Source organism: Vidua chalybeata, chromosome 17, assembly GCF_026979565.1.
Source record: "Vidua chalybeata isolate OUT-0048 chromosome 17, bVidCha1 merged haplotype, whole genome shotgun sequence".
NCBI classification, from domain to species: domain Eukaryota; kingdom Metazoa; phylum Chordata; class Aves; order Passeriformes; family Viduidae; genus Vidua; species Vidua chalybeata.
The window spans coordinates 5,922,116-5,949,105 of NC_071546.1; the positions used below are offsets into that span (position 1 = coordinate 5,922,116).

A 26,990-nucleotide genomic window follows, 5' to 3' on the forward strand; every position below is an offset into this window, starting at 1 on the left:
TCGACATAATCTTCCCCGGCCTTCGGCGGGCGGAGACTTGCCTTCCTCAAGAGAGGAAGATGGGGGGAGACATGAAAGGAAGAGATGGCGAGGCATTTCCAGCTGACCTGATTTTCTGCTTGTTCCCATCTCCACATCACTGCCGGTTAGCTCAGGAGTGGCAGTGAGGGCACAGGGCTGGCCCGTGCCGTGGGGAGCTGCGCTTTACCAGCGCCATCGCAAACACAGCTGTGCCAAGGAACAGCCCTTACACCTCAATTCGCTGGAAAACAGCCTTAAAGTGGGAGTCATCCTTTCCTGCCACAGCTTACCAGTGTCAGTGTGAAGGCAGGCCAACAGGCTCTGGTCGGCTCGTGGCAGAGTCAGGCCTTTTGCCTCTGAACTTGTGCAGAAAATTCACCTCAGGTGCCATTGATGCAGCAGCTAAGTCCGCTCTGAAGGATGCTGTGATGCCATCACAAACCTGCACGGGGCCTCTGCAGGTGAACTTCCCTTCTCTGCAGTTGCTTCCAGCCAGAGCCTTGAGCTGCAGCAGGAGACAAGGAGGTATCTCCTCTCCGTGTCTCTCCAGCTCCTTCCCAGGGTAATCCTTCCAGTCTGGGAGCAATAAGGACAGAGCCCTGTCAACTCCTTTCCCACTCAGGAATCAGCTCCTCCACATGGCCCAGGGACACTCAGCAAATCTCCTTGTACTGGGAGAGCTGATTTTGGGAGGGACAGGGCTGAGGTCTACTCTGTAGTAGAGAATAAACAGGGCTCTGGTGCAGATACCAAGTGCCAGATGGAGTGGGCACCCTTGCAGCACCAGGCACAGCTCCTTCCCTGAAAAATGGCTGGATGAGAACTATTTTCAGAAGGGAAAAGAAAATTCACCCTGATCACCATATGTCAGTGACAGGCAGAGAAAGCCCCACGTGGGAGCCAGCCCTCCTCCTACCCTGTGGGCTGCACCCCGCTGGGGCTCAGCACCCACCATCAGCCAGGCTCCCAGCTGCCTGGAGCAGACAAAGATGGGCATGTTTATCTTGCAGCTTCCAGGGATGCTCAGCCATCTCTAATTGCCATAAAAATAAATGCTTTTTGCTTCATATCACAGAACAGAGGAATTTCCCTCTGGTTTTTTTTTCTTTTTTTTCTTTTTTTTTTTTTTCTTTTCTGAGGCCTCCCTCAAAGTCATCCCTTCCCCCTCCCTCCGCTGCCTCCTTGCCATGTAAACAAGCGCAGGCACACACAGTCTGACACATCACACACATGGAGACACGCTGATGGCCCTGCAGCGGCCAGCTCTGCCTGGCACAGGGACAGGACTGGCAGCACACGCGGGAGGCGGGCGTGCGGGCAGGGGGAAGGATGCTCGCCACCAAAAAGCGCTCTCAGTCCGCCTCGTGCAAGCCTGGAGAAGGCTGAGAGCCCTCAGGCTCCAGCCCCTCGGACTATAATCAGCAAGCCGATGGAAGGGATGCAGAGGGTGCTGTGAAGTCTCGCCCCGTGCGAGCCGCCTGTCTGACACAGCTGCTCTGTGCTGCTGCCGGAGCAATGAGCCATCGCTGCGGGGACATGCAGCCCCGGCCGTCACCCTGGGAAGGTCCCTTTCCCATCCTCTCCTTCCCATCCCTCTGCTCCAGCAGCTGACTTCCAGGGGAGTTGGTGCGCTTGCAGTGCTCCCCGGGCTGGCTGGGGATGGCCCCGGGCGGCGGCGGCAGCTCGCTGACCTGAAACCAGCGTGTGCCATGCCCGGGGCTCGCTGCCTTCACCCACCTCCCAGTGAGCCTTTGAGGAGACTCCGAGGAGCTCAGCAAGCCAGGGGAGCGCTTCCCCGCGGGGCTGCCCCGGTGCCCCACACACTCCCAGTTCCAAGGAGCAAGATGGAGATGGATCGCATGGAGGGCGACTGCGAGGGCAGGGGCGCATCGTGTGCCCGGCGCAGGGCGGCACCGCTGCCCGGGCCCTGCTCGGCCTGAACGCGCTCGGCACGGGACAGCCCGGCACTCCCGGCTCCGGGGGCTCAGCCCCAAGGGCAGCGCTTGCCACCCGGGCAGCTTCGCAAAGACCTGGGGTAGCCCAGGGCCGGGTGAGACGGGTACCCCCAGCGCGGCTGCCACAGCCATCCTGCGAGCTCTCCCGCCTTCCAAGGGACTTCCAGCAGGTAGGACTTCAGGAAAGCCAGGGGTACCCTCGCCTGGTCCAGATTCCCGGCTCGGTTCCGCTGTGGTGGTGCCTTCGCAGGGGACAGCGCCAGCCTCGCACGGAGCTGTGCCGACCTGTCAGCCGGTTTCGCCAAAATCAGGTCTCTGGTCTCGTCCGATGGGTTCTCCCCGGGCATCCTTAGCCCTGTCCCCTATACAGAGCTCGGGAGGGGCTGGTGGGAGGCAGAGGCAGCCACGAACCGGGCACCGGCGGTCTGGAACCGGGGACTGGAAACCGGCATAGGGAACCGGGCTCTCCCCGACTGTTCCCGCGCCGCGGCGCCGGCGGGCGGCCGGAGGGCGGCACCGGGAAGGGCGGCGGGCGGGACCCCCCGGCCCCGCGGAGCTTCTGCCGCCGCCGCCGCCGGCCCCGCAGGGCTCGCGGCTCCGCGCCGGGCGCGCTCGCTGCGGCGGGGGCGGCGCCGAGGCAGGTGAGCGGCGGCGCGGGGCCGGGCTCCGCCAGCGGGGTGCTGCGGGCACCGGCAGCGCGGGGACCGCGGCACCGGCACCCGGGGCGGGCGGGGACGAGGGCAGCGGCATCCCGGGGCGCAGCAGGGACCGGCATCCCGGGGCGGGGTGGGGACCCGCGGCATCGGCATCCCGGGGAGCTGCAGGCACCGACATCCCGGGGACCCGCGGCACTGGCATCCCGGGGCGCGGCGAGGACCTTAAGATCGGTAACACAGGGACCGGGGCATCTGCAACCCGGGTACCCAGGGTACCAGAACCCCCGGGCATTGCAGGGGTCAGCACCCTGGGGTGCGTCGGAGACCCGGGGCATCGGCATCCCGGGGTGAGAGGGCAAGCGGAGCAGCGGCATGCAGGGATGAGCGGGGAAGCGAGGCACCGACATCCCGGGGTAAGCGGGGAGCCGCCGTGCCAGCATCCACACCCCGGGATGCTGCTGGGTGCCGGGTCGCAGGGACACTCCTCCCCGTCCCTCTGCGGGCGGGTGTAGTGGAGTCCCTCGCCCCGGAGCCTGCCTTCCCCGGGGGCTGCATTCCCCTCCCCGGGGAACGGAGCACGGAGGTCCCTCTGGAGCGCTGTGCACGCGCAGCGTGAGACCCGGCAGTGGAGGCTGGCACAGCGCTGGGCTGTTGATAATCACCCTCTCCTGCACCCGAGGCGAACAGGGGGTTCCCCCGTCATCTCCATCTCCAGCCCTGAGCATTTCGGTGGCCTCTCAGCATACAGCAGCAGCTTGTGCTCTGCCTGCAGGGAGCAGCCAGTAGTGGGAATCCCCCTTCCATTCTCCCCACTGCCTGCCTGGCAAACCCTCACACCGCCCAAGGCAGTCCTGAGCATCTTCAAGCCGATGAGAACGAAGACGCTCAGCAATGGGGATGGGGCTCTGCAGGGGCAGTTTTGGATGACCAGAAAGCAGATGTCTCCCCAGTCCTGTCCCATATGGGGACACCCTGCAGGAGCTGGGATGCCACCCAGCCCCACTGGCCCCCTCAGGTACTCAGCAGGGGACCCCCAGTCCTACCCCAGTCCCATGGATATCTTGCACAGGATCTCCTCAGTGGTTTGCAGCCACCACCCCTGCACACCTGGGACATGCACGGTCACAAGTCCCGGGTGACAGAGCATTTAGGGTAGGCTACAGGCAAAGGATAAGAGGTTCCTCCTCCTCTACGCATTTCTAATGGCTCCTTTGAGACAAGCCACACAACTCCCTGCTGGGAAGCCTCGCTGAGCTGTAAGTACAGGGTTTTTTATTTGGACTGTTAATCTAAATCCATTGTACCTGGTTGGAAAAGACCCTGCGTGCAATGCTCCCTGCACTTGCTGCATCCTCACTTGAATGTCTATTAGCACCTTCCTTCCCATTCCCTTGAGTTCCCTCTGCCAGGTAGAATAAATATACATAACTTCCATTTGAAAGCCTTTGAGAAAAAAAAAATATGTTGTCAAGGGAAACTCTTCTAGCATTTCTTATAGACATGCTTGATCTGTTTTATATTTTATTTTTACTGTCACAAATGCATATACCAGGGATTTTTTTTCTCTACAAGATAGATATTAATTTGAACGCCCAACACCCAGCTCACACTGGGCTTGTGTAATTCTGACGGTTGTCTCAAAATAGCTTACAATGTATTTCAACATCTATCAGAAAGAGACTGGCTTGATCTGTTCCTTTTTTCCAATCATTCATGGAAATTTTGGGTCAACTAAAGGAAAATTTTGCAAATTCACTTTATCCCAGACAGACACATTTGTATTCTCTGTCCGTCAGGCTTTTAAATAAAAACCACCCAAGCTTCCCAAAGTAAGCTTCTGTTTCCCAGCTGATACCCTGCAAATGTGAATAGGGTGCACATGTGCTTTGATGGTCCAACAGGGGAGATCACACTGGGTCCCAGTTCAAAGCCTAGTTTTGTTCTAAAGCTGAGCTTAGCTGTTCGTGAAACAAATAGGCAAGGGAGTTATAAAACTATTAATTGCTGCTTTAGATTCCTAGATGAAAGCTGCATGTGGGCAGAAATTATTTGGTCTATTCATAAGCGAACATCATAAAGGAACATCTCTGGCAGTTCGTGACCCTTCTCCTCGCTCTGCTTCCAGTGCAGGAGGGATGGAGGGATTTCCCTGGGGTACAAAGCTTGCAGCGTCCTGACACCCACCTTTTAATTTTGAGCAGGGAGAGAGGTAGGAGCCATCCCCTTCTGGCTGTCAGGGTTTGGCACATCTCACCCAGAGCCACAGCTGTGCACTGGGGATGGTCCGGCTGAGCTGGAGTAATGCTTCAGGCTTGTCCTGCCATCCTGGGCTGTCCTGTGCCCCAGCCCAGCCCCCAAAACACCTTGCCTTTGATTTTGGTGGCCTGACCTGTCAGAGAGGCTGCTCTATAGGGAGGGTGCAGAGAGAGTCTGAGGCTAGTTTTGGGATAAGCTGGATCCCACAGATGCATCTCCAGGGCCCCCCATCTGTGTGTGTGTGCTTATAGCCTGAATGCATGAGCATCCTTCTGGAAGGAACCTGGATTAGTCATCCCTACCCCACAGATGGGCTGTGTGATGTCTTCTCTGGAAAAGCTAATCTGACACTGAAATTCCAATTTATCCCTGAAAGAAGGGTTTACACCCGTTCTTCTCCCTTGCTTTTGGCATAAGCATTAAAAATCCTTCTCCTTCTTCCCTCCTGTTTGAAAGGCAAGACATTGAGTCCATTAGGCTCTGAGGTTTATCACCAGCTGGTTGCCTCCTCCAGACGTGGTGTAATGGAAGTGCTGGTTGTGCAAGCTGTGTCTTTAAGGAGCCCTGGCCGGGAGATGCAGTGGAGTTCGCAGATGCCTTTGCCAGGCTGTTTCACACAAATCTGGCATTTCCTGCACCCACAGCCCTGCTCAGCTTAAAAACACCTCCGGGGCTTAACCATGGCTCCATCACCTGTTCCTCTGCAGCTCTGCTCTGACCTACAGATTTAGATGTCACCGTGTCCCCCAGGTCCCTCCCAGTCTGACAAACCTTTTACACCGAGGTTCTCGGACTGGAAAGCAGGTAGAGCCCTGGTGTTTGCCCCATAAATCCTGTGAGACAGCTGGTGAGGAAGGACTCATGCGACTCCCCTGGGTGGTGTGACCCACCTCGTGTCATTGACCTGGCCTTGGCCCTTGGTGGCTGCTGTGGGACCAGGCTGTTCTCTGTGGGGTCTGCTGGCACCTCAGCATCACTGCAGGGGCTGCAGCCTTTTTTAACTCAGCTCTTGCTGCCTGTTCATGCTCCGTGTCCCTGCAGCCCCTAAAAGCTTGGAAAATTCTGTGGGTGACATAAGACAGGAAAAAATGTATTTCCTCCACCAAGAGAACAAAGCAGTGTCCCTCAAACCCCACCACCCTGTGCCAGGAGCAGGGAGATCCTGTGAGTACAGGGCTGGTCCATGTGTCCCCTGGTTGTTTTGATGAAAAAGGTAGGTGGAAAAATCTGATTTCAAGGTGGTGCATAAAGATCACGATGCTTTTTATTTGCCTTTTTGTTCTAAATTTCTGGTCAAGACAGGTAAATGCATCTGCATCTGGGAATGCTTCTCTTTCTTTGATGCTTTAACCATTTCTCATTAGAAAATAGATTTTCTGCTGCACAAAAAAGCCCAGCTCCCTGAAACTTATAAATCCTGAAAATGCAATAGAAATCAAAACTCTGGGTTTTTACTTCCCCATTGACATACAGATTTTATTCAGTCATCAATGATTCTGAATCATGTTTTTGTTGCATTTCAACATAATCAAAATAATCTTAATATTTTACATGGCAGAACACACAAGAGGAAACAAAACAGGCAGATGAATTGTTTTGACACTTCTTCCTCTCAAATTCTCCCTAAAATCGACACCTTCTGTGACAATACTTTGATTTTGGCAAAACTGCCTGTGCTGCTGGAAAGATTGCACCATCTAAGGATTTTTTGACCAGGTCTAATTAGTAGCGTAGGTAGTGGGGCTACAAAGCACTTTGGCAGAATCACAGCAGTGGTGATTTGACAAGATCTAATTTTTCCTCCGGGAGACTCTTTGGGGAATAAATCTTCTTTTCAGTGACTAATTACCTGTTTGAAGGAGAGCCCCATGGGTGAGGTGCTGGAGGTGAATTAAACTGCCTTCCTTAGGCCATTAACAACCTGCAAAGGGAGAAACTTTAGGAGGTAAAAAAGCAAGGAAAAGTTTCACATGGAAAAATCATTGGCTTTTCTTTTTTTAGCTTCCATACCACAGGAGAACAACAGTCTAAAGCTGTTTTTCTCCCCTTCTCTCTTCTTGGTCCTCACTTCTCAAAATGTAAACATCCCTCCTCACTCCCCAGGGTGCTTCTCTCCCTCCCCCCCCACCCAGGAGCACCCAGGTTTGGGGGATCCCTGTGTCCCCTCCAGCCCCGCTGTCTCATCCACAGGTGGAACCCACTCCTGCTCTGCTGATCATGGTCAACAAGACCTTAAATTACTGGGGTCCCAGTTTTGAGGAGGACGTTATCAACATCAACGTGGGGGGTCTGAGGAGGCGGCTCAGCTCCAGCGCCCTCTCCAAGTTCCCCGACACCCGCCTGGGACGGCTGCTCTCCTGCGACTCGGAGGAGTCCATCCTGCAGCTCTGCGATGACTACGACGTGAGCGCCAGGGAGTTCTACTTCGACCGAAACCCCGGATTCTTCCTCTACGTCCTCCACTTCTACCAGACGGGGAAGCTGCACGTCATGGAGGAGCTGTGCGTCTTCTCCTTCTGCCAGGAGATCGAGTACTGGGGCATCAACGAATTCTTCCTGGACTCCTGCTGCAGCTACCGCTACCACGAGCGCAAGCTGGAGAGCCGGCACCACAACTGGGATGAGGAGAGCGAGGTGAGCAGCGTGGACACGTCCCCTGATGAGATCTCTGACATCAACCACGACCTGCTGCGCTACAGCACCCTGCGCTGCGGCAACCTGCGCAAGCGCCTCTGGCTCACCATGGAGAACCCCGGCTACTCCATCCCCAGCAAACTCTTCAGCTTCGTGTCCATCAGCGTGGTGCTGGTGTCCATAGCCACCATGTGCATCCACAGCATGCCCGAGTACCAGGAGGTGGATGAGAATGGCAACGTGCACGATGAGCCCATCTTGCACAAGCTGGAGTATTTCTGCATCTCCTGGTTCACCTTTGAAGTATCCTCCCGCCTCCTGCTCTCACCCAACCCCAGGAAGTTCTTCAAGCACCCGCTGAACCTGATTGACATTGTCTCAGTGTTGCCCTTCTACTTCACCCTCCTGGTGGATGTGACCATGGGCAGTGACTCGGAGCTGGGCAACCTGGGCAAGGTGGTGCAGGTGTTTCGGCTCATGAGGATATTCCGGGTGCTGAAGCTGGCTCGGCACTCCACTGGACTGAGGTCACTGGGGGCCACCTTGAAGGTAAACTGGCTCTCAATCTCCTTATCTACTCCTTTAGTCTAGTACCTGGTAGGGCTCAGAGTGACCTGCTGAGCAGGTAGCAGGCCAGCCAGCAGCTGCTGGGTCTGCCAGCACCAGTGTGTATGGCTCAGGGCTACTCCTGTCCCCACTCTGGGAAAAGGGGAACCCTCCTAAGGGCATGCTGCCAGCTGACCAGAGGCCAGTGTCCAACCCCTGGTGTCTGCCCATTTAGGGAAACAGAAATCCTGATCCAGCTGAGTTGATACTTGAATGCTTCAGGATACAGTGAGGTTGGGACTGGCACAAAGCAGCAATAGAAAAGCAATGGGTGAGCTGTGTGGCTTGGGACAACCAGCCCCAGGCAGGGTCTATGACCTCAGCAGAGCCTGGGTTTCCAGCAGCTGCCCCTCAGTGTGATGGAAAACTTGGCATGCAGGGCTGGGGGAAGCTGGTCCCAGGACCATGTGGTCCTCAGGAGGAAGGTCTGGAGGAAATGCTGATGAAGTGGAGGACCAGGATTCAGGTATACCTACAAGTGGCATCCCTGCAGGTCTGGCGAGAGGGTCGACATCACCCATAACATGCCTCAAGGCTGTGTTTCTCCAGACCCCCACCCACAGTACCCCTGGCCTCTTCAGACAGACCAAGGGCAACTTGAAATCTGTCATGCAATCGTCACTATCCTGGTGCTGCAGCCAGACCTCTATCACTGCAGCTCAGTGCTGAAGGAGGACCAGCTTTCACACCCAGTGTGGTTCTGCTCACCCCCACCACCTCTCCCCTCCACCCCCCTTCTGCTGAGGGCCATGTTCTGGAATCTGGGGAGAAGGAAACTCACCTCCTGTGCTTATACAGAAAATCCAGCCTGGTGCAGAAGCCAATTAAACTCAGCCTTTAATTATCCCTGGTTCTTGGTGATGCATGAATAGGAATCCTAAAGATGATCCTTGAGCCTGCTCAGAGTGACACATGCTCCCAATGCGCCACCACACATGGGGCTCATGCTGGGCACGGGGGGATGATCACCAGGGCAAACATTGCCTCTTCTCGGGGCAATTGCACAAATATCCCTGTGCTTTACCCTGCAAACAACTGCTGTACCACACGAATGGCCAAACAAGCAATCTTTGTAACAGAGCCTGAAATTCAACCAAAGGGCCACTCTTCTCCCACTCAGTGCCTGGCATGGGAGGGAGCTGTAGCTCCTGGTGCTGCTCCCTCTGAAGGGCCATGTCAGGGATGAGTAGCTGGGGACGCCCTGTTTTTGCTCTGCAGCAGTGACAGGGCTGGCATGGGGTGTACTGGCATCGGCAGGTCTCGGCTGCTGGGGTTGGACCCATTCCCGTGGCTGAGTCATGGAGGAAAGCAACTGCTGAGTGTGAATGGGGGTGAGGATGGGCAGCAGGAAAGGTCTTCTGCCAGCTTCTGCTGTGACGCAGGATCAGCCCTGCCCAGAACTAATCTTGCAGAGCACACAGAGCATCAAAATATTCCTGGCATCCTCAAAACCTGCTGAAAATAAGAGTCCAGGGTGGGTTGCTTGAAATGAAGATGCCTGAAGTCCTACCTGCATCATACTTGCTTCTGAACACTCACCTTGAAAGGGCACTGACAAGTGACAGACCCAGGTAAAACTGCTGGTGAAATTTAAGGAAACTTGCACACGTGGAAAGGGTTCCCTAAGTCCTGCTGGTGCTCCATCCAAGCATGAACAACACCTTTCAGCAGAGCAGGCACTGATGGACTCATGTGCATATTACTAAGCAGCAGATGAGATCTGGGGAGCCGGCAGCATCCCGGCTCTGGCTTCTGACGAGCAGCTGATTCACCCAGTGACGTGCTGGAAAGTGCCCCTTCCTGGGGACTCCGTAGCCAGCTCTACGTGGGGATGAGCAAAGACACAAATCTGATGCAGCAGCTTGGCATTGTGATTTAGTGGGCACATAAATTACAATGTCTTGTTAATAATAATTTACTTCCTATTGCGAGAGCAGAAAGCGGGAGCAGAGCAGTGAAGGCTGTTAACAGCCAGGAAGCGGGAGTGATGGCTCTGGCAAGCTGAGTGATTGTTCCTCTGCCATGAAAGTGCTAGCAGAGGGAATTCTGCCATTTGTGCATCGTAAACCCTGAACAGTCCTCAGATTGCTTGGGGCCTGATCCACAGCATGTTTAATTTGAGGAGAGGCTTCCTACACATCTCTGCTCTTCCTGACATCCATTACTGCTATTGCAGCTCCATGGGTGTGGGTTTGGATCCCCTCTCCCACTGGCTGTCCATAGATGTTGGTCCCTGGGTAATTACAGAACATACAGGGATTTTCAGGAGTTGCTGTCTGTCCCCTCAGGGGCCCAAATACATAAAGAGGTTGGAACTCTGCACATCCCATGTCACCCTGCTGTCACTACCATGGGCTGTCTTTGCTCGGTCTCCACACCATTTCTGGCAAGACTCAAAGTGGGCTCATCCATTCCAATTGTCTTCTGCTGTACTGGAGGAAAGATCTGCAGGAACCTGGAGAGACTGCTGCTTGGAGGGCTTTTTGCTGGAGTCTTTTATTACCTAGCAATTCCTCCCCCAAGGCTGGCTACTTGCTAAGCCTGCAACCCACCCAAACCCTGGTTAAAACTGCATCCTACCCAAACCCTATCCAAGCCTGCATCCCACTTGATCCTTGGCTAAACCTGCATTCCATCTGAGCCCTGGCTAAGCCTGCATCCCACTCAAACTACGGCTAAAACTGCATCCCAGCCAAACGCCATCTGCAGCTGCCTTCCCCCTCAATCAATGAGCAAACCAGAAGTTTTGCAGATAAAGGGCTGCAAATAGGTGGCAGCCAGTGCCTGAGGATCAGGGAGGTTTCTGGAGCCTTCCCTGTGCTGCAAACCCTGATCCTGTGTGTAAATTGAAGCAGCAGGAGCTATGGAGCTGCTTGACTTCCCCTTTGCCTTCCCCCTCCAACACATCCCAGGGCCAGAACTGATACTCTTAAAAAATGTATGAGGCTATTCGGTGCTGCTGGTCCCCAGCTGGGATGTACAGACCTGCTGCTAACTTCCAGCCAGGAGCAGGTCTTTCTTGGCCAGGTGATACACCCTTGGCTCTGAGCTGTTTGTCCTCCTCGAGGAGCTCCCTTGGCACTGCTACAGGGCATTTGCAGCCACAGATGAGGGAGGGGAAAGGGAGGAGGAGGAGGAGGAGGAAGGGGAGGAAGAGGACGCTATTTGGTGTTACTGGAATTATCTGAGAAGCTTTTGCCAGCTGTCTTAAGCAAAGTCTCCTCATTCCCTGCCATGAATCTACCTCCTTTTAAGTCTCATCCTGACCACAGAAGCCTTTTCCCACATCTGCTGCTGTTTGCTTTGCTCAAATGTTGTTTCCTTTAGCCATTATGTGGTCTCCTGTAAAGCATTCCCTGCTTGTTAGGAGACTGGGAAAAAATCCCCACAGTCAAAACTCTGCTTTCCTTTCCCCAAAAGATGAAGAGCAAGCTGGCAGGTCAGTGGGCAGAAACATCAAAAAAATTCCCTTATGGCAGTCAGAAAGTGATTGGACAAGGCATGCTGGGAGGATGGTGGTGGCAGTCTGTCCCCTAGCAGTCCCTTCCTGGCATGACTTGCTGCCTGGTCCTCCAACTGCCCACTGCCTTTTCCCCCTGGGCTTCTGGCACAGGTTTATACTTTGTTCAAATATTAGGAATATAAAAAGAAAGACCACAGCACAAAGGTTTAGGTTGAAACCAGAGAAATGATGTCTTCTTCAAGAAGCACTGCCTGCCACTGCCATCAGAGCTGGGTGTCCCATGGCTCTATTCCCATCAAGGCTTCCAGACCCCTTGGGCTGTACCTTACCAAGCTGGGGCTTGTAGCACCCTGTAGGATGGGTGCTAAGACCAGCCCATGCTGACACTGGGTGGGTCCCTGCTCTGCCCTGATGACCAGGGATGGTTGGTTTCATGTCAGCTCTGATGTGATGTTTCTACAGGTGTGTAACAAAGAGTTTCATGAATGCTGAGGCTCAGTGGTGTTGGGGTACAGGAGGGACCCTGGGGCTCAGGGGTCACCAGGGAGCCTGGGCTGAGACCCGGGTAAGAGCTGAGCTGAGCCTGCAGCAGAGACCACGTCCTCCCTGCGAGCAGTGCCAGCGACTCAGGAAGGTACAAATTGCTTCTTTTAGTGGCTGCCTATTAGGTGGTTTCTGGGGACCTGCCAAGATAAAAAGAAAATGTGCTAAATATTGTTAGCTGAGATCAGGCCAGAGTGAGTGCTGGAGGCAGGGGAGCAGCCTCTGCCGGGGATCCCTGGCTGGGGAGCACAGCTCTGTCTTCCCTCCCAGCACTTGCAGCCTGGTGGAGAGCAGAGAGGCAGCTGTGGGTGCCAGGAATGATTCCTGGCTGCACCACTTGCTCCAGATGTGAGTCACTTCTGCCCCATTCCAGCCCACCCCCGGAGCAGGACATCCCACAGCAGAGGTGGATAGAGGCACTGAGCTCCCTGGTGGAGGTGTGCAGGGAGTCTGTGCAGGGCTGTGTTTGCACTGTGGGATATCTGTGTCCTGGTCAGTGGCCCCCACTGACCAAGGCTCTGCTTTGCCTTCCAGCACAGCTACAGGGAGGTGGGGATCCTGCTGCTCTACCTGGCCGTGGGGGTCTCTGTCTTCTCTGGAGTGGCCTACACTGCTGAGAAGGAGGAAGACGTCGGCTTCGACACCATCCCAGCGTGCTGGTGGTGGGGCACGGTCAGCATGACCACCGTGGGCTACGGTGACGTGGTGCCCGTCACCGTGGCAGGGAAGCTGGCGGCCTCGGGCTGCATCCTGGGGGGCATCCTGGTCGTGGCACTGCCCATCACCATCATCTTCAACAAGTTCTCCCACTTCTACCGCAAGCAGAAGGCGCTGGAGGCGGCCGTGAGGAACAGCGGCAAGAAGGACCCTGAGGAGGCGGGGAGCATCTCCAGCCGCGACCGAGACTCGGAGGCTCTGAGCGAGACCTCCCTGGACAGGGGCAGCCCCGACCGCCGTGGTCTGACCCCCGGTGCCCAGCCCAGCCCCTGACCCCTCGCACTGCAGCCCTGGGCCATGTGGGACCTGCCTGCTCACGGTGAGCACGGCACCGGGACACGGCGGAGGAGCCGCGGCTGGCATCGCCCCTGCCCTGGAGAGGACAGGAGGGGTTGGAGGAGATGCCCAGTGGGTGCTGGATGCTTCCTGTGCCTGCCTGGATGTGTTTCAGCCTTCAGCTTGCTCACCCGTGGCTGAAAAGAGAGGTTGTGGTGCTGGATATACCCCTACCAGAAAGGGAGGCAGAAAATAAGAAATACAAGTGACCCCTGATCAGGCACTGCCCCTGTGTATGGAGAGGGATTTTCCTCTGCCCTAATGTTTTGTGTTGTCCAGGGTGAGGTTAAATAGCTCAAGGATGAGGCAGCCCTCAACCAGGCTGGCAGCCCTTACAGATCCTGTGCCATGTCGACAACTCCAGCCCCAGCCTTGTCCTACCCCCAGCAGGAAACAGGCTCAAAAGGCTCAACTGCCCCTCCAGCCATAAAGGAAAGGGGCCTAGGAATGAGTCTGTATGGGAGGAGAGGCAGTGTCCAGATCAGGGTGAGCCCCATGGTCCCCAGCCCCTGCAGTGGGATCGACTGAACCTCACCTTCTTTGCATTGCTAGGATTTATCTGCTCTCCTGCACCACCACTGCCGGGACCCCCAGGGACCTGGGGCTGTGCTGGGAGTGTGGCACATGGGGGAGGGACACTGCCCACACACCCAGGGATGGCCAGGATGGCAGAAGGAACACTGTCCCCTGAGGCAGCAGCACTCAAAGGGGTCAGGCCGGGGGAACTGAGGAGCCAATCCCAGTGGGGCTGTCCCCCAAGCCCTGGTCTCCCTTAGCCTTTTAGCCTTTAGGCTTTTTCCCTCCCTCTCTCAGGGCCAGGCAGGGCCAGGAGGGCTGTAAGGAGGGGGTCACACTGCCCCAGGTGTCCTCACAGGGAGCTGAGCTCCTCGGGTGCCGCTGCACTCACTTTCCCTCAGTCATTCCCTGCAGGGAAAGATCTGGGGCAGAGGGGACCTTGCACTGCTTTTGTCACCGCAGCCTCTGAGCACCTCACAGCCACGCAGGGAGGTCAGCCTGGAACACCAACCCCCTTCTGCCTGGACCCCCAGCCCACCTGAGCACTTTTGGGCTGCTCCCAGCACGGCATTAATTCCCTACAGAGCTTTTCCTTGCCCTCCCATGCCCGTTCTCTGTTTGGAAATTGTGCAGCTCTGTGGCACACAGAGGAGTGCACCCAGCAATGCCTGTTTTGAGCAGGAGAAACGTGCATCCCACAATCCCAAACCACCTCAAGCACACGCTAAAGGCTGCAGGATGACCCCAGGTGCCTGGATCATGGGTTTGCTGCTGGTTCTCCTGGCTGGGTTTCAGCACAGCTGCAGTTGCTGGTGCTGGCTCTGCCTGTAGCAATCTGCTGGTCATGGGCAAGGAAAGCCAAACCAACACTGGTGCAGGTCCAGCCTTTCTGAGCCCAGTGGGACTCAGGGAGGGTCCCCAAGGAAAGGTGGTGTGGGATGGGAGGGTGCTCACTTCTGGCATCATCAAGTCTTCCAGTACCAACTCCATGGTCCACTCCATGCTTATTCCTGCTGGGAGCTGGGACTGGAGAGCAGCACCCTGTGCTCCAACCAGCTCCTGCTGCACTGTTACTTGAATACAGGAAGGAGTTTCCCCTCCTCAACATAAATATTCCAGTAGCAAAATGTATTCAAATGTGAAGAGTAAATTATATCTATTAATGAAAAAGCATTATGCAAATAATTAGGAGCATGTAAATTAATTTTCTATCTATGCATGGGATGCATACTGTATATTTTATTAAAGACCTCAATGACCTGCTGTGGATGCTGGTTTCTGTTTTGTGGCAGCTGCATGAGCTCATGCAGGCTTGAGCCAGGGCCGGGTCAAGGTGAGCAGGAGCAGCCAAGCTGCTCCCTCAGTGCTGCAGGTCCCTGTCAGCCAGCTCCAGCCCCACCTTGGAGCACAGCAGAGTTCCCACCTCACCCCTGCTCTGGATGGTGTGCTGACAGCTAGTCCTCGTGCCTGGCCCACTGCTGTCAGCCTGGCTGGAGCAGTTTGAGTAACCCACCTTCCTGAGGCTCAGCAAATGAGGCATTCATGGGGTGTGAGGGGATGTGTTGGAGCTGGTGGGCTCTGGGATAAGCCACTCAGGGAGCCAGGCATCACAGCTGGGAGGGAGGAAATCCTGATGCTGCATGTGGCTCTCTGATGCTCTGAGATGAGGGGATGTCTCTAGGCTGCTGCTCTGCAGGGGCTGCCTGGGGAGGGCACGACTTAACCACTGCTCTTCCTGTGTCAGGTGCATTATCCTGCTGGGTGTGACAGGGGTAAAAACAGAGTTTAATCTTTATTCCTTTGAGAGCTTTCCCATTAAAAAAAATTAAAATCCACATGCTGCTAGTCATTCCAAGGCAAAAGCTCCCTTACCTTGGGGGCTATAAGCAAGGCAGGATCTCCTGTGAGCCCCTCTGCCACATGGCAAAGGCACATCAGAGGGGGCTGGTGCACGAGAGCCCCAAGCTAGGGTTTGGGAAAGCCACGAAAGATGTTTTCTTTTTTTAGCCTCCTGCTCTCTGTGAAGACATCAGGATTTGTATGGCTCTGAGTAAGAGCACTAGGAAAATCCTCCCACTGCCGTGCAGGCAGATCTGGCAGAGCTGGAGCTGTGCAGAGCAGGAAGAGCCGGGTGCAGGAAGGTGCCCAGCAGCAGAGTGGGTGAGCACAGCCCACGCTCCCCAGTGAGGCACGGCTGTGCAGCACTGGGCTGCAAGGACGGGCCTCACTTACTATTTCTAAGGCAAGTAGGAAACTCATGTTCTTTTGCTAATCCCTAATCAGTTTTCCTGAGTGGCTGCATTTTCATTTGATACAGTGGGTAAATCAATTACACACTTTATCAGGTTATTCCTACAAAGCTGCTTTCCACATTCACCAAATGATTGACTAAAGCATGACTCTCTTGCCTCCAGGGAATGGTGATTAAGAAGTGACCTTATTAAGCTATTTAATGCAGCTGAGAATTAGACAACTCTGCTCAAAGAGACAAAGTAAACTTCATTACCTTTGTTTAAAACTTCTTTTCCTTTGCCAACTTTCAGATCCATGACTACCCTGAGCATGGTCTGTGCACTTGGATGGTAATTAGAAAACCAGGAGATTTTAAAGGGCTTCACCTATAAGAAGGAAAGACTCCTCACTGGTGGTGTTTCTGGGATCTCTCCTGCTCACAGATTCCTACAACCCTGCTGACCTCAGCAAAAATCAGATCTCATTGCTTGAGCACACTGCTTGACATGTTGAATCAGTGTTACTGCTATTTGCTGAACTACCTAAAGAGATCAGTAAAAACAAACAGTGCAGTAATTCAGTTTTTTTTTTTTTTTTTTTTTTTTTACAAAATAATGCTAAAACACTTTTGCCTTGTAGTGAGACAGCCCCAAGGTCTGCATATACTTATGGGTTCACTTCAGCCATTACCTGAACCCAAGCTGCTAACTTAGTTGTAGGAAAAACACAAAATCAAGACTTCTATTCTAACCATCTGAGAAAGCCAAATGAGCAGCCTTGGAGGAATTAAATTAACCAAATGTGCCTAGACAGGTTACACCATTTCAGGGAATAAAACCCACAGGTCAGGCATGCAGGGAGGCACAGCACCAGCAATGCATGTTGACATCCAGACCTCGAGTCTGCTGAGAGCAGCACAGTGGGAAAAACTGCCCCACATTTCTTTCAAGATCATGCTCTCTGTAGTGAAGGAATGATGGACCAGAGCTTGTGAGCCCCTCAGGCTGAGGAAAACGCACCCTACAGCTCAGCTGTCTGCTGACTGTGCACAGACAGGTCTGCAAGAGGCTGCTGTCACCACTCAGGATGGGACTCAGGGACTCTGGGCTCCCTCCACGTCCTGCACTGTATTGATTTGGACAGCAACCACCTAGAGGGGAGCAGGACAGTCCTTCGTAGATGGAATTGAATTGTTTTAAAGTTTTCAAACACATTGGCTTTCTTCCTGGGCTCTTAAATTAAAGAGCAATTAACTTTCAGTCTGGAGAGAGCTGATGGGTATTTCCTGGTTTGAATCTTCAGAATTTTGCCAAAATGATTAGTGAAATGAAAAACTGTCAACTCTCGAGGCAGGGCTGTCAGCCAGTGCTCAAAGCATTTATCCAAGCTCAGACTCTTTTGGCCTGTGGACAGCAGGAAATGGTACAAAATGAGGGTGTAGGAAATGAGTAGCTGGGCAAAAAGGACACTGGCACAGCAGCTCCTGTACCTTAATGCTAATAATTATTAAAAACTGCTGGTGCTGTGGGCTTAGTGGAGAGCTGACTTTTTCCCTTATGGGGGAGAACACCAAGGCTAACCATCAGCCCCAGCTTGTGGGAACCTGTTGCTGGGTTTGCCAGTCACATGCAGAAGTTTGTGCAGCAGGTGCAGTGCTGCCAGCACGGAGGGAGTGCACACAAACACTCCCCTGGAATGGCTGCACAACCCTCCCTCCCTTTGTTCTGGGGCTCCACAATATCCTGGTAATGTTGCTGAGAAGATGTGAGAGCTCCAGGCTTCCCCAGTTACTAGAGAAGCCCGCAGCCTCCCTCCCTTTGATTTCCAAGCTCCTTCCCAACACTTAACAGCTCAGATCTATTTTGTTTCTTCCGGAATTGCTAACCAAAGCTGACTCCTGAATGAATTCTGTCTCTGCTCCAGTTAGTCATCCCTCCAGGACAGATTTAGTAACTGCTCAGGGAAACCACATCCAAGCCAACAGTTCACCATTGGAAGGCAGCACCCACTCACTGTCAGCTTCATCTTTTTTCTGAGCTAGAAAGCTCAAAGTGCAGCAAGTGAGCCAGAATTAGGAGTGAGCCTCTAGCCTCACCTGTTGTGTAGGAAGGTGGATAAATTGGTATGTACCTAGCCCCAAATCTGCCTGCAGGCTCAGGGAAGCTGCTGCAGAGACAGCAAGGACCTACAGCAGAGCTCAGCATCCCCATCTGCCAAAGCACCTCATGGGGCAAACATCCTTCCTGCATGGCTGGAGCTCCAGGCAGGGCTGCCTGTACTCCTCCCTGTTGGAACTGCCTGAGCATCACCTCCTGAACCCCCACAAAGCTGCCAGCACATGGAGCTGCCCCTCTGCTCAAGCAATCTCACCCCGAGCTGCAGCATTAGTAATGCTTCAAAACGTGTGTCTGACATGTTCACTGCCTGTGTTCCTGAAAGCTTGTGCCCTCCTCCAGAACGTTGCATAACACTGGCTGACTAGAGGTGCATCATGTTAAAACTTGTCCTGGTAAACAATAACACCCCCAAGTACTGCAATGCATAAATATGAGACACAACACTGATGCTTTCAGGTAGGGACAGTTTATTTGCCCCTTTGAACAAATAAGGCAAGATATTTGAGAAAGATCAAACAAAATCTCCTGTATCAAACTGAAAGGAATGCAATAAAAGTTACTGTTCCATACATATACAAACTAAAGACCCAACACTATTATATACAAACAGCCAGATCTTACAAAACAGCATTTCAAGTCAGCAGTTTATGCCAGTGTTGCTAATTTCTTTGTTACAAAAAAAGTTAAAGCTACAAACTTCACATTTGTAAGTCTGACATGACTGATACCATCAGTATCTCCAGGTTTTAGAAGCAAAGAGAATGGTTTGTCCAGAACCCTTTCCAAATGCAGATGGAACCACGGAGCACATGAATGCAGCTTCTCAGTTAAGGAAGTTTTTTGCTTAAAACTTTGTCAAAACATCCTTTCCTTATGGTACCAGCCTTGGTCATAGCTTGGAGGACTCTGAGGAATGAACAGTTTCTGTGCTCCCAGACATTTTACAAAGGGACCAAAAAGGGAAATATTTTCTCCAACAAATTGAAAATCAGTGAAGGAGAAAATAATTCCTCTGCACTACAGCTCCAAATGCAAGAAACATCATTAAGTCTCACCCACTGCAAGCATTTTAGAAAGGTTCAAGGACAGTTAAGCCATTGGACCAGTTTTAGTTATTTTGGTTTGTTTGCTATATTTTAAGACAATCACGTCAGCAAAGCAGAGTATTTCAAGAGTGCTTACATTCAGTTACAGCAGGCACAGGTTGCATATTCTGTAAATAGACACCACCCCGTGGTGTTTCACCTTAAAGTTGGGGTTTCTAATGCCCTCTGATCTCTACAGAGTTATCTATACAGTGCAGAGGAAAAAATCCTTCCAGCAGAACAGGCTTGACCCAGGCCACACAGGCAGTGCACAATTTACCATGTCACAGATCTCTGTGTCTGTCACACCAGAGGTGCTGGGCCAGATCCATCCAAGTGACTTATACAAGATCCAACACTGAGCAGAGAACTGCCTGCTAAGCTGGAGGAGTTTCTTTGATGCAGAGGATGCTCATGAGAATTGCTCATCATGAAGGCATGGCTAGGGCAAAGCCTATTGCACAGATTCCGGATGAGCGCGGTATGAGCCCTGATGTTCCCCAGCACCTGGGGCTGTCAGATTGCTGGCTCTCCCAGGATGTACTCCTCCTGCAGCACCCTACATACACTGCTTACTGCCTCCCTCTTCCTTAGGGACAGCTGTGATCCCACTGCATTATCAAACTGAGACAAACCCATGCAACGAGCCCTGCAGAGGGTAAGAATGGCTTAGTTCCTTTCACAGCTGTGGAGCAGAACTGTGAGCAGCAGCCAAAGAGCCTGCTCCAGTGGGGAAACAAGACCCTACAGAAACATGAAACAAACACATCACCTCTGTAGCAGCATTTGATTCAGGAGACACTGCTGTTTAATCATCTAGGTGATGTACCAAGGCCTGGTTCAGAAGCACGATGTGGAAACTGTTCCCTCTATCAGAACAAAATAAAAAAATACTGGTAGAAACACTTGCTCTGCCCAAACATTCCATCATATGCTAGGCACACCTAAAACTACACAGCTGTGCTGTTAGAGCCCACGGGGCAGAGGCATTGCTGAGTCCCTGCCCTGCAAACAGGCTTTGTTTTACCCTCCACTCTGATGTGAGCTGATTGAACCGTCCTCACAGCGACTCTACGTGCTTGGGGCATTGGGGTTGATTGAGCTATGCTGGGCAGGGATATTAAAAAAAACAACACAAGAGCATCCAGAGGAACTGGAAGAGACTGAACCTCTTCCAGCAGGACATTGGTAATTGTCTTCTCATCCAGATCAACTCTGCCTTTGCTCCACCACCATGAATGCACATCTTTGTTAATTTAACAGTCTTTACTTTCAGTTTGACTCTCCTGATGCGCTAAACCTTGCAGAAATGTGAAGGATTGTGAAATCAAGTTTTTATTCAAGCATCCAAAGATGTAAATTTGAAATGAAGCCTATAAAATATTTCACAAGCTGTGGAGATTTTTAAGTCCTCTTAGACACAGCTGAAGTACCTAATTCCTGAGAGAGGTTCACACAACTTCCACCCATTCAAATGCTGTTTCCTTTTCCCAGCACTGTTCTCAGCAGGGTCTCCCTGAAGGACATTTCCAAAAAGACAGACAAAGGGGTATCAGATCACTGACTGGCTTTTGGTTTTAAGTGGGTGTGGATTTTAAATTACAGAATGTAATTTCTTATGGAGGCACAACATGCTATATCTACTTGTGTAAATTCATGAAGTACACAAAATGAGGACAAAACTGAGGTCTTGAAGATATCACACTTGCTTAAAGCACACAGTGTAAGGCATGGGGCTTATTACAGGCTTTTTAAAAACTGAGATTTAAGTTTCTTTCAAAAGGCTGGAACAGTTTGTACATGTTTTCATCTGCTCTCTTCAGTGACCTAAAACTTATCAGTACCTTAACAGTAGAAACAGTTAACAGCTTGAAATTGAGTCCGTGCATTCACAAAGGAAAACAAAAACAAAAAACCCACAAAAGAATCAGCTGTTACAGACAACCATCTGTATTAACTTAAACCAAAATAGACTCCTGAAAGTTCAGTTGAAAAGAGAGTGAGCCAACTTTCATTAGCCAATTTCTATCTGGTTCCTCTGGTTTAAAAACAATCCTCCTAAAAAATAGTAACAGAACTCTTTTGGAATGATGTTTTAAATATATGTCTAACATTAAAACATACAATCAGGATTTTCCACATGATGGCATTCCTGAGTTCACAAAGGTGCTATGGAAAAATAAACGAGCAGAAGTATTGCCCTCTATTTTGCTAGCATATTTCAATAGAAATCAATCTGTTCAGTAGTCATAAAAGCAAGGGGCTGATTGTTTGAGGATGGAAGAACGTTCTACCCATGGCTCAGAAGTTCTGCTGCCGCCGCTTCTTGGCTTCGATGGCATCGAGGATCGGCTGCCGCTTGGATTGGTACTTCTGGCGAATCTCCTCGATCTCCTGCTCCATCATGGGGTCCAGGGCAGAGAGCCTCTTCTGGAGCTCATCCACGCTCCAGGCCTTCAGCTAGCAGGGAGACAAAAGAGGAACAGACACTGGCATCAGTGCAAGCACCACCCACACACCTGCAGGGATCCTGCTGCTCCTCTGACGGCCACGGCGCATCTCCCAGCAGGGAAAGGCAGAAAGAGCTCTGCTCCAGGCTGCTGCCCTCAGAGAGAGGGGTGTGAGCCTCAGGACACTGCTTCTGCTCATTTCACAGGTACATTACATGCTCTGGTTGCTGGCAGTGGGAGCACACAACCAACCAGTGAATTGCTTCCCCCATGGAGTTGCTTTTCTAATGCTTTGTTTTGCAGGATTAGGACAGAAATGCTGCACTGAGATGGAAGGCAAGCAAAGTTCTCTTCTCCTCCCCGTTCCTTGCAACTAAACCTCCTTATGCTAAATGACAAAAGGAGACATAGGGAACAGGAAGAAAATAATATCATTGACAAAAGCTGCATGTGAAAAAAAAGGCAATTATGTACAATCAGGCTGAATCTCAGTCATGGTGAGGAATTCAGGCTCTGCTACACCAGAAATCCCAGAGCACAAACACACACCAGGTCACTTTGGGTCAGCCTTGTACTGATAAAATATGCAAGTACAATTTGTATTTTCCTGTACATGTGAAGATGTCAGGCTCATCTGGACAACCTCCCTCTCCCTGAATTCTCTCTCTCTGCCTTACCTTTGTTTAGTTGGCTGTCTTGTCTGTGGCAATTTGCCAAGAACTGGCACAGGAAAGTTTTGCTCTTTGATTACAGATGCCAAGTGTGGCCTGGGATAGTCTAGACTGTCCACAGCTACAGCCTTTATGTAATGTTATAATATTATAACTGGTGCAAAAGCCAGGATTTTAGTATAATGTTAAAAATATGGATGATGGAAGTGTTTCAAATGTTTATTTAAGCACCAGTCCTCTCCCCATCCAAGACCAAGCAACCACAGGAGAGATTATTTTACAGGCATTCCAGCAGGACAGAAATGACTGTGCAGCACCTGCTATCACTAAGCACCTGCTGTGGATGCTAAGAATATGCAAAATAATTTGGGTTCTTTCTTGTGCACAAAGAACTGTCAAATTTTTTTTTTTTTTGCTTTCAACAAATGTCATAATTAAGTGACTTATCTTTATTTTCATGCAAGTGGGCATGTTCTAGTTTAGCTGTTAATTAATCAGCTGTCATGATTACTCTTCAAGCCATTTCTGAACCAAAACACGGAGTGAAATGTTTGCTGCCTACTATAAGGCAACAAATGAATGTTTAATGGCAGTTTGCTTCACTCCTTAAAACTAAGATATGGAACTCCTGATGCCTTTTCCTGAGGTGGAAGAGATACCAGTCCCTAAATCATAAAGTCACCTGCTACTTAATTTCTCACAATGTCTTTTGAAGTTCTTTAGCATATCCTGCTAAACAAGACCTTTCCTAGTTGCTGTTTCAAGATCACAAATCCATTTTAATAATCCAGACACACATGAAACAACCTTTCTGCCCAGGGTATACAGTATTTCAGCCTTCCCAATCAGGCAACTGTTCATTAGAAAGACAAAGCACTTCCTCCACGAAGATATATATTATTTATACACATTAATGCAACTTTAACAGGCAGCAGTTTAAGCTGATGCATGGCACCAGTTGCCTTTTCACACTAATTTGTTAAGGAGCAGGTAATTATTCAACATTCCACTTCCTCACAGTCTAGGGAATTGAAAAGTCAAATAAAAATGCAAAACATAAGAAAATATTAATACAAGTACTGAATACATATACTAAGCAGCTACACCTCTCCCAGTGCTGGACTGCTTAAAGAAAGTATTGGAACAAATCTAAAACACCTTACTCAAGGTGTAAGCCAACTCTTAGATGTGAGAAATTGCCCCAGGGCTGCAATCTTCCAGGGATGCCCTTTGAGCCTTCTCTGCCTTCCTCCTGAAGTGCTGCTCAGAGCCAGAAACAAAGTGCCTGAGCTGGCAGAGCAGATGAACAGAGATGGTTCTCTGGAACACATGGCAGTAAGAAAACACTGCCCTGCTGTGTCCTTGAAGAGGATGGAGCATCAGGGGACATCCTCCGTGGACACCGACACACCGAGTCTTCCTGCAAAGTGTAAGAGCTGCTTGCCAAGGGACACAACAGCTTTGACAATTCCAGGGACTGTGTTTGTCAGGACAGATGGCTGAATGGTGTGGAAGATGCTGGAGCACAGCTAAGTCTGGAGTGGGCAAAGCCCACAGATTTATAGTAGTATGAACCAATGGGAAGTGGGTTACCTGCAGAGCAAAGCGGCTGCTTACGGAGCTGACCACGGGTTAAACACCACGGGGATGGTGGGAGAAGGAAGGGAGGCAAGTGCATGTGCCCAGGAATCTGGGAGCACAGCAACACCCTGTGTGCAGAGCCGTGTCAGTGAGGATGAACGACTCGCAGAGTTTTCATCTGGAATAATGGCACTCTGTCTGGGAATGCCACGCTACTCCTGGAAGGGCGGAGAAGCCAAAGGGCGACGCTGGTGCAAGGTCCAGGAGGTGACTGCTCAGCCCAGATGAGCTGACGGGAGACTGGCAGGTCCCCAGTGGGCAATGAGAGCCACACAGAGCAGGGGACACCCAGCCCTCTGCTCCTGCTGCGACAGCAAGAGCCTGGGGACCTGGCCTGGGCAATTATGAGCCTGTCCTTCTGCTCACACACACATCTTCAGAAGGAAAAAAATACAGCAAACTGTTCAAAATGTGATGGCCTCCATTTCACTTTGCTGCCTGGCATTTCACTGTAAGGCAATGCCACAGACAGGCTTTCTCCCAGAAATGAAGTTTTAGACTCCAGTATATCTCTTTCTGCACCCCTGGGACACTGACATTATTCTCTTAGAGAAACGCCAGGAGCAAAATAAGACAAGAAGGACAAGGACAGCATCTCATGACAGACGGTTACCCGGGGTAAAGTCTCAGTGCTGAGCAGCTGCAATTAGAGCTGGCTTTAGCCACGGGCTCAGTCCCATTCCTCTCCTCACTTCTCAGCATTTCCTCTGCTCTAAGAAGTCTAACTGTCTCTGTAAAAGCTATCTATTTTTGTCCATGCTGATCAAATACCTAAGACAAACTTCTAAAGGAAGAAATCTCATTTCAAATGTAAAGCTGGATAAAAAATACTTGTTCTAAGGTTGGCCAAACTAATCTATCAAAACGGTGAGGAGGCAGCACATGAAACTCTTCCAGCAAGCCTGTATGTTGAGAAAGCTAATTTTTAACTGTTTGATTAACAGTTGTATTTTTACTTGAGGTTTTGAGAATGATCTTAACTCTGTAAAAATGCCCAACTGAAGACATATGTCAGATGTCAGAGGTGGAAGTGTTCATCTGAAAGCCTCGCACCCACAGCCATTGGATGCTGTTTGTTTTCTTCAGACATCACTGACAGCAACATCTTGTTTTAATATGCTGATGATTTCTACTGTACAATTCAGAAGGACGTACATAATTATATCCTTTGGAAGGACATAACCTACAGCCTTTCCATGCCTACACAGTAGTGATGGACAAATCAGGAACAGATCACTTGAAATACAATTTCTTCCTCAAGGAGAAGATTTGTAAGCTATTCATGACATTCCTTTGTCAGCATTTCTGACAGATTTGCAGACAGCTACCCCACTGAATAATGTTCAACTCAGCAAACTGCTTCTGAGTTGCAGTTCTTTCAAATCAGCATTTTAAAAACGGGGGGGAAAACCCCACTTGCATTTCTTACAGTCAGGTAAAGTGTCACAGGAACATGATATTCTATTGAATGCAAATGAACCTAAGCAGCAAAAGGAGAATAAATATAAGCTCTCTGCAGACATAGCCACAGGTTTGGCATTCAAGGGCACCATGGTCTGAACTTTATACCTCTGCTGTTCTGTCCTAAACAGAGGTATAAAGTTCACAGCCCAAAACCCTGCCAGCATGGCAGACTTCTGTTTCACATAAAACAAAACAAAACAAAAAGAAACCCCAAAAAAACAAAACAAAACAAACAAAAAAAAAACTCAAAAAACCAACCAAAACTGTTGTAAAACACAAAGCCTAGAGAATTAACTCAGCCTTTGCCCAGTCCCCACAAAAACTAAACAAAAAACCCAAATGGTGAAAACTTTTTGAATTAGAAGCTGATGTAAACAATTCACAGTCCCCTTAGTACCCACAGCCCGCACAGCGAGGAGCACCTGTGCTGGTTTCCCTACAGCAAGGGCTGCAGCTTGCCCAGCTTGGGACTTGGCACATCCTCTGGTCCCTCAAGAGCCCTTGAGCAGCACAAGGTCACCACTGCCTGGACCAGCCTGCACCAGTGACATAAATACGGTCGTCCAGCGACCCCTGAGTCACTTCAGCCACCATTCTTATTTGCTCCTCTGGCAAAACCACTGCCAGCCAAATCTCCTTGCTGCATGAATTACGAGCATCAAACAGAAATGAGCTGTTTCCCAGCAGCTTTCACACATTTCTCTTCCAACAAAGAGTTTTGGCCAAGCTCTAGCTCACTGACTGCACAGGAATCAAAAAATATTATCCCGGGGCAAGTGGAAAACATACTTCTCCTGAAACTTTCTTTTTACTCACTGACACTGATTTTGATCCCTCTATTTAGCACAAAGCCTTTTCTCTGCATGTCTGCAAGGTTTCAAGCTATCTGGGCTTTGCTTTTAAATACTGTCCTTCAAGTCCTGAGGCTTGTGCCAAACAGGAACCCTCTATCCCCTGCGTGGGGATGCAGTTTTTCTACCATCACTTTTCAAATGTGCAGATGGACCCTGACTTCTGGAACAAAACTGGAATATGTATGACACTGGTGAGATGAAGTTACTTTCCTCCTGGTGAAAGCATCTGAACAGTTTTTCAGGAGGAGAATATTTTCAAGTCTTGGTACTACAGCCAATCCTACAAACAAAATTAGGAAGTTGTTCTCTTCTTCCTTAGCCCTCCAGACATATTCCTCTACCATAATTCCTGTGAGTTTGAACACTTGTCTTCCACGTGCCCAGGGTGTTTTCCGAATATCCTCCCACTCTTACCAAGAGCCTGTGGCTTTTTAGAAAGAAAACACCCAGCTGTAGCAATTGCTCTGCCTGCCTTTCACCCAGAGATTCCAGGTGGCATTTACTGCTCAACATAACTTGATGTCAAACTTTTAAGTTTTATATAGCCCTTAGAAAAACTGGCTTTGGCAATTATCACTTCATAAGGGGCGGTGGGAGTTTGAAGACTAAAATACAGAAGTAATAAAATTGCAGCTTCCCACGCTACACGGGGAAATAAATTCTTAGTAGAAAAGATACAAGCTAGATGGGAGCTAAGGAAAAACAAATTAATTGTCTATTTAGCACAGCTTTTATTGTTATAGTTTCCTTTTAAGCCTAGTTTTATGCTGCAA

At 50.8% G+C, this 26,990-nt stretch overlaps 3 protein-coding genes across 5 annotated transcripts in view; 1 reads left to right on the forward strand and 2 right to left on the reverse strand.

The window, feature by feature from the left end:
• Positions 1-1,793: 1,793 nt before the first annotated feature.
• On the forward strand, positions 1,794-14,966 carry KCNS1 (potassium voltage-gated channel modifier subfamily S member 1). Of its 2 annotated transcripts, none has more exons than XM_053958947.1 (3): positions 1,794-2,146; positions 7,079-8,071; positions 12,669-14,966. In XM_053958947.1, the coding sequence occupies exons 2-3, from the start codon at positions 7,106-7,108 to the stop codon at positions 13,122-13,124; spliced, it is 1,422 nt and encodes a 473-aa protein (XP_053814922.1). In that variant the 5' UTR covers positions 1,794-2,146; positions 7,079-7,105; the 3' UTR covers positions 13,125-14,966. The 2 variants fall into 2 exon arrangements, with proteins under 2 accessions (XP_053814922.1, XP_053814921.1); XM_053958946.1 differs by lacking the exon at positions 1,794-2,146 and adding an exon at positions 3,628-3,888.
• On the reverse strand, positions 2,265-3,039 carry LOC128796880 (basic proline-rich protein-like). Its single transcript, XM_053958929.1, has 2 exons — positions 2,900-3,039; positions 2,265-2,853 (listed from the first exon to the last, which is right to left on the reverse strand). Exons 1-2 carry the CDS (start codon positions 3,037-3,039, stop codon positions 2,265-2,267), a joined length of 729 nt encoding a protein of 242 aa, XP_053814904.1.
• A 3,536-nt stretch (positions 14,967-18,502) lies between the features above and the next one.
• Positions 18,503-26,990, reverse strand: part of STK4 (serine/threonine kinase 4) — a 45,752-nt gene continuing 37,264 nt past the window's right edge. For both annotated transcript variants that reach the window (XM_053958691.1, XM_053958692.1), the window contains exon 11: positions 18,503-21,597. In XM_053958691.1, coding sequence (XP_053814666.1) covers positions 21,439-21,597 — 159 coding nt within the window. In that variant the 3' untranslated portion in view covers positions 18,503-21,438. The remainder of the gene's footprint in view (positions 21,598-26,990) is intronic.

Coding starts and splice junctions, on each gene's coding strand:
- KCNS1 (XM_053958947.1), top strand. CDS start 7,106: ATGGTCAACAAGACCTTAAATTACTGGGGTCCCAGTTTTGAGGAGGAC. Junction 8,072..12,668: donor CACTGGGGGCCACCTTGAAG/GTAAACTGGCTC, acceptor TTTGCCTTCCAG/CACAGCTACAGGGAGGTGGG.
- LOC128796880 (XM_053958929.1), bottom strand. CDS start 3,039: ATGTCGGTGCCTCGCTTCCCCGCTCATCCCTGCATGCCGCTGCTCCGC. Junction 2,854..2,899: donor CGGGGGTTCTGGTACCCTGG/GTACCCGGGTTG, acceptor ACCGATCTTAAG/GTCCTCGCCGCGCCCCGGGA.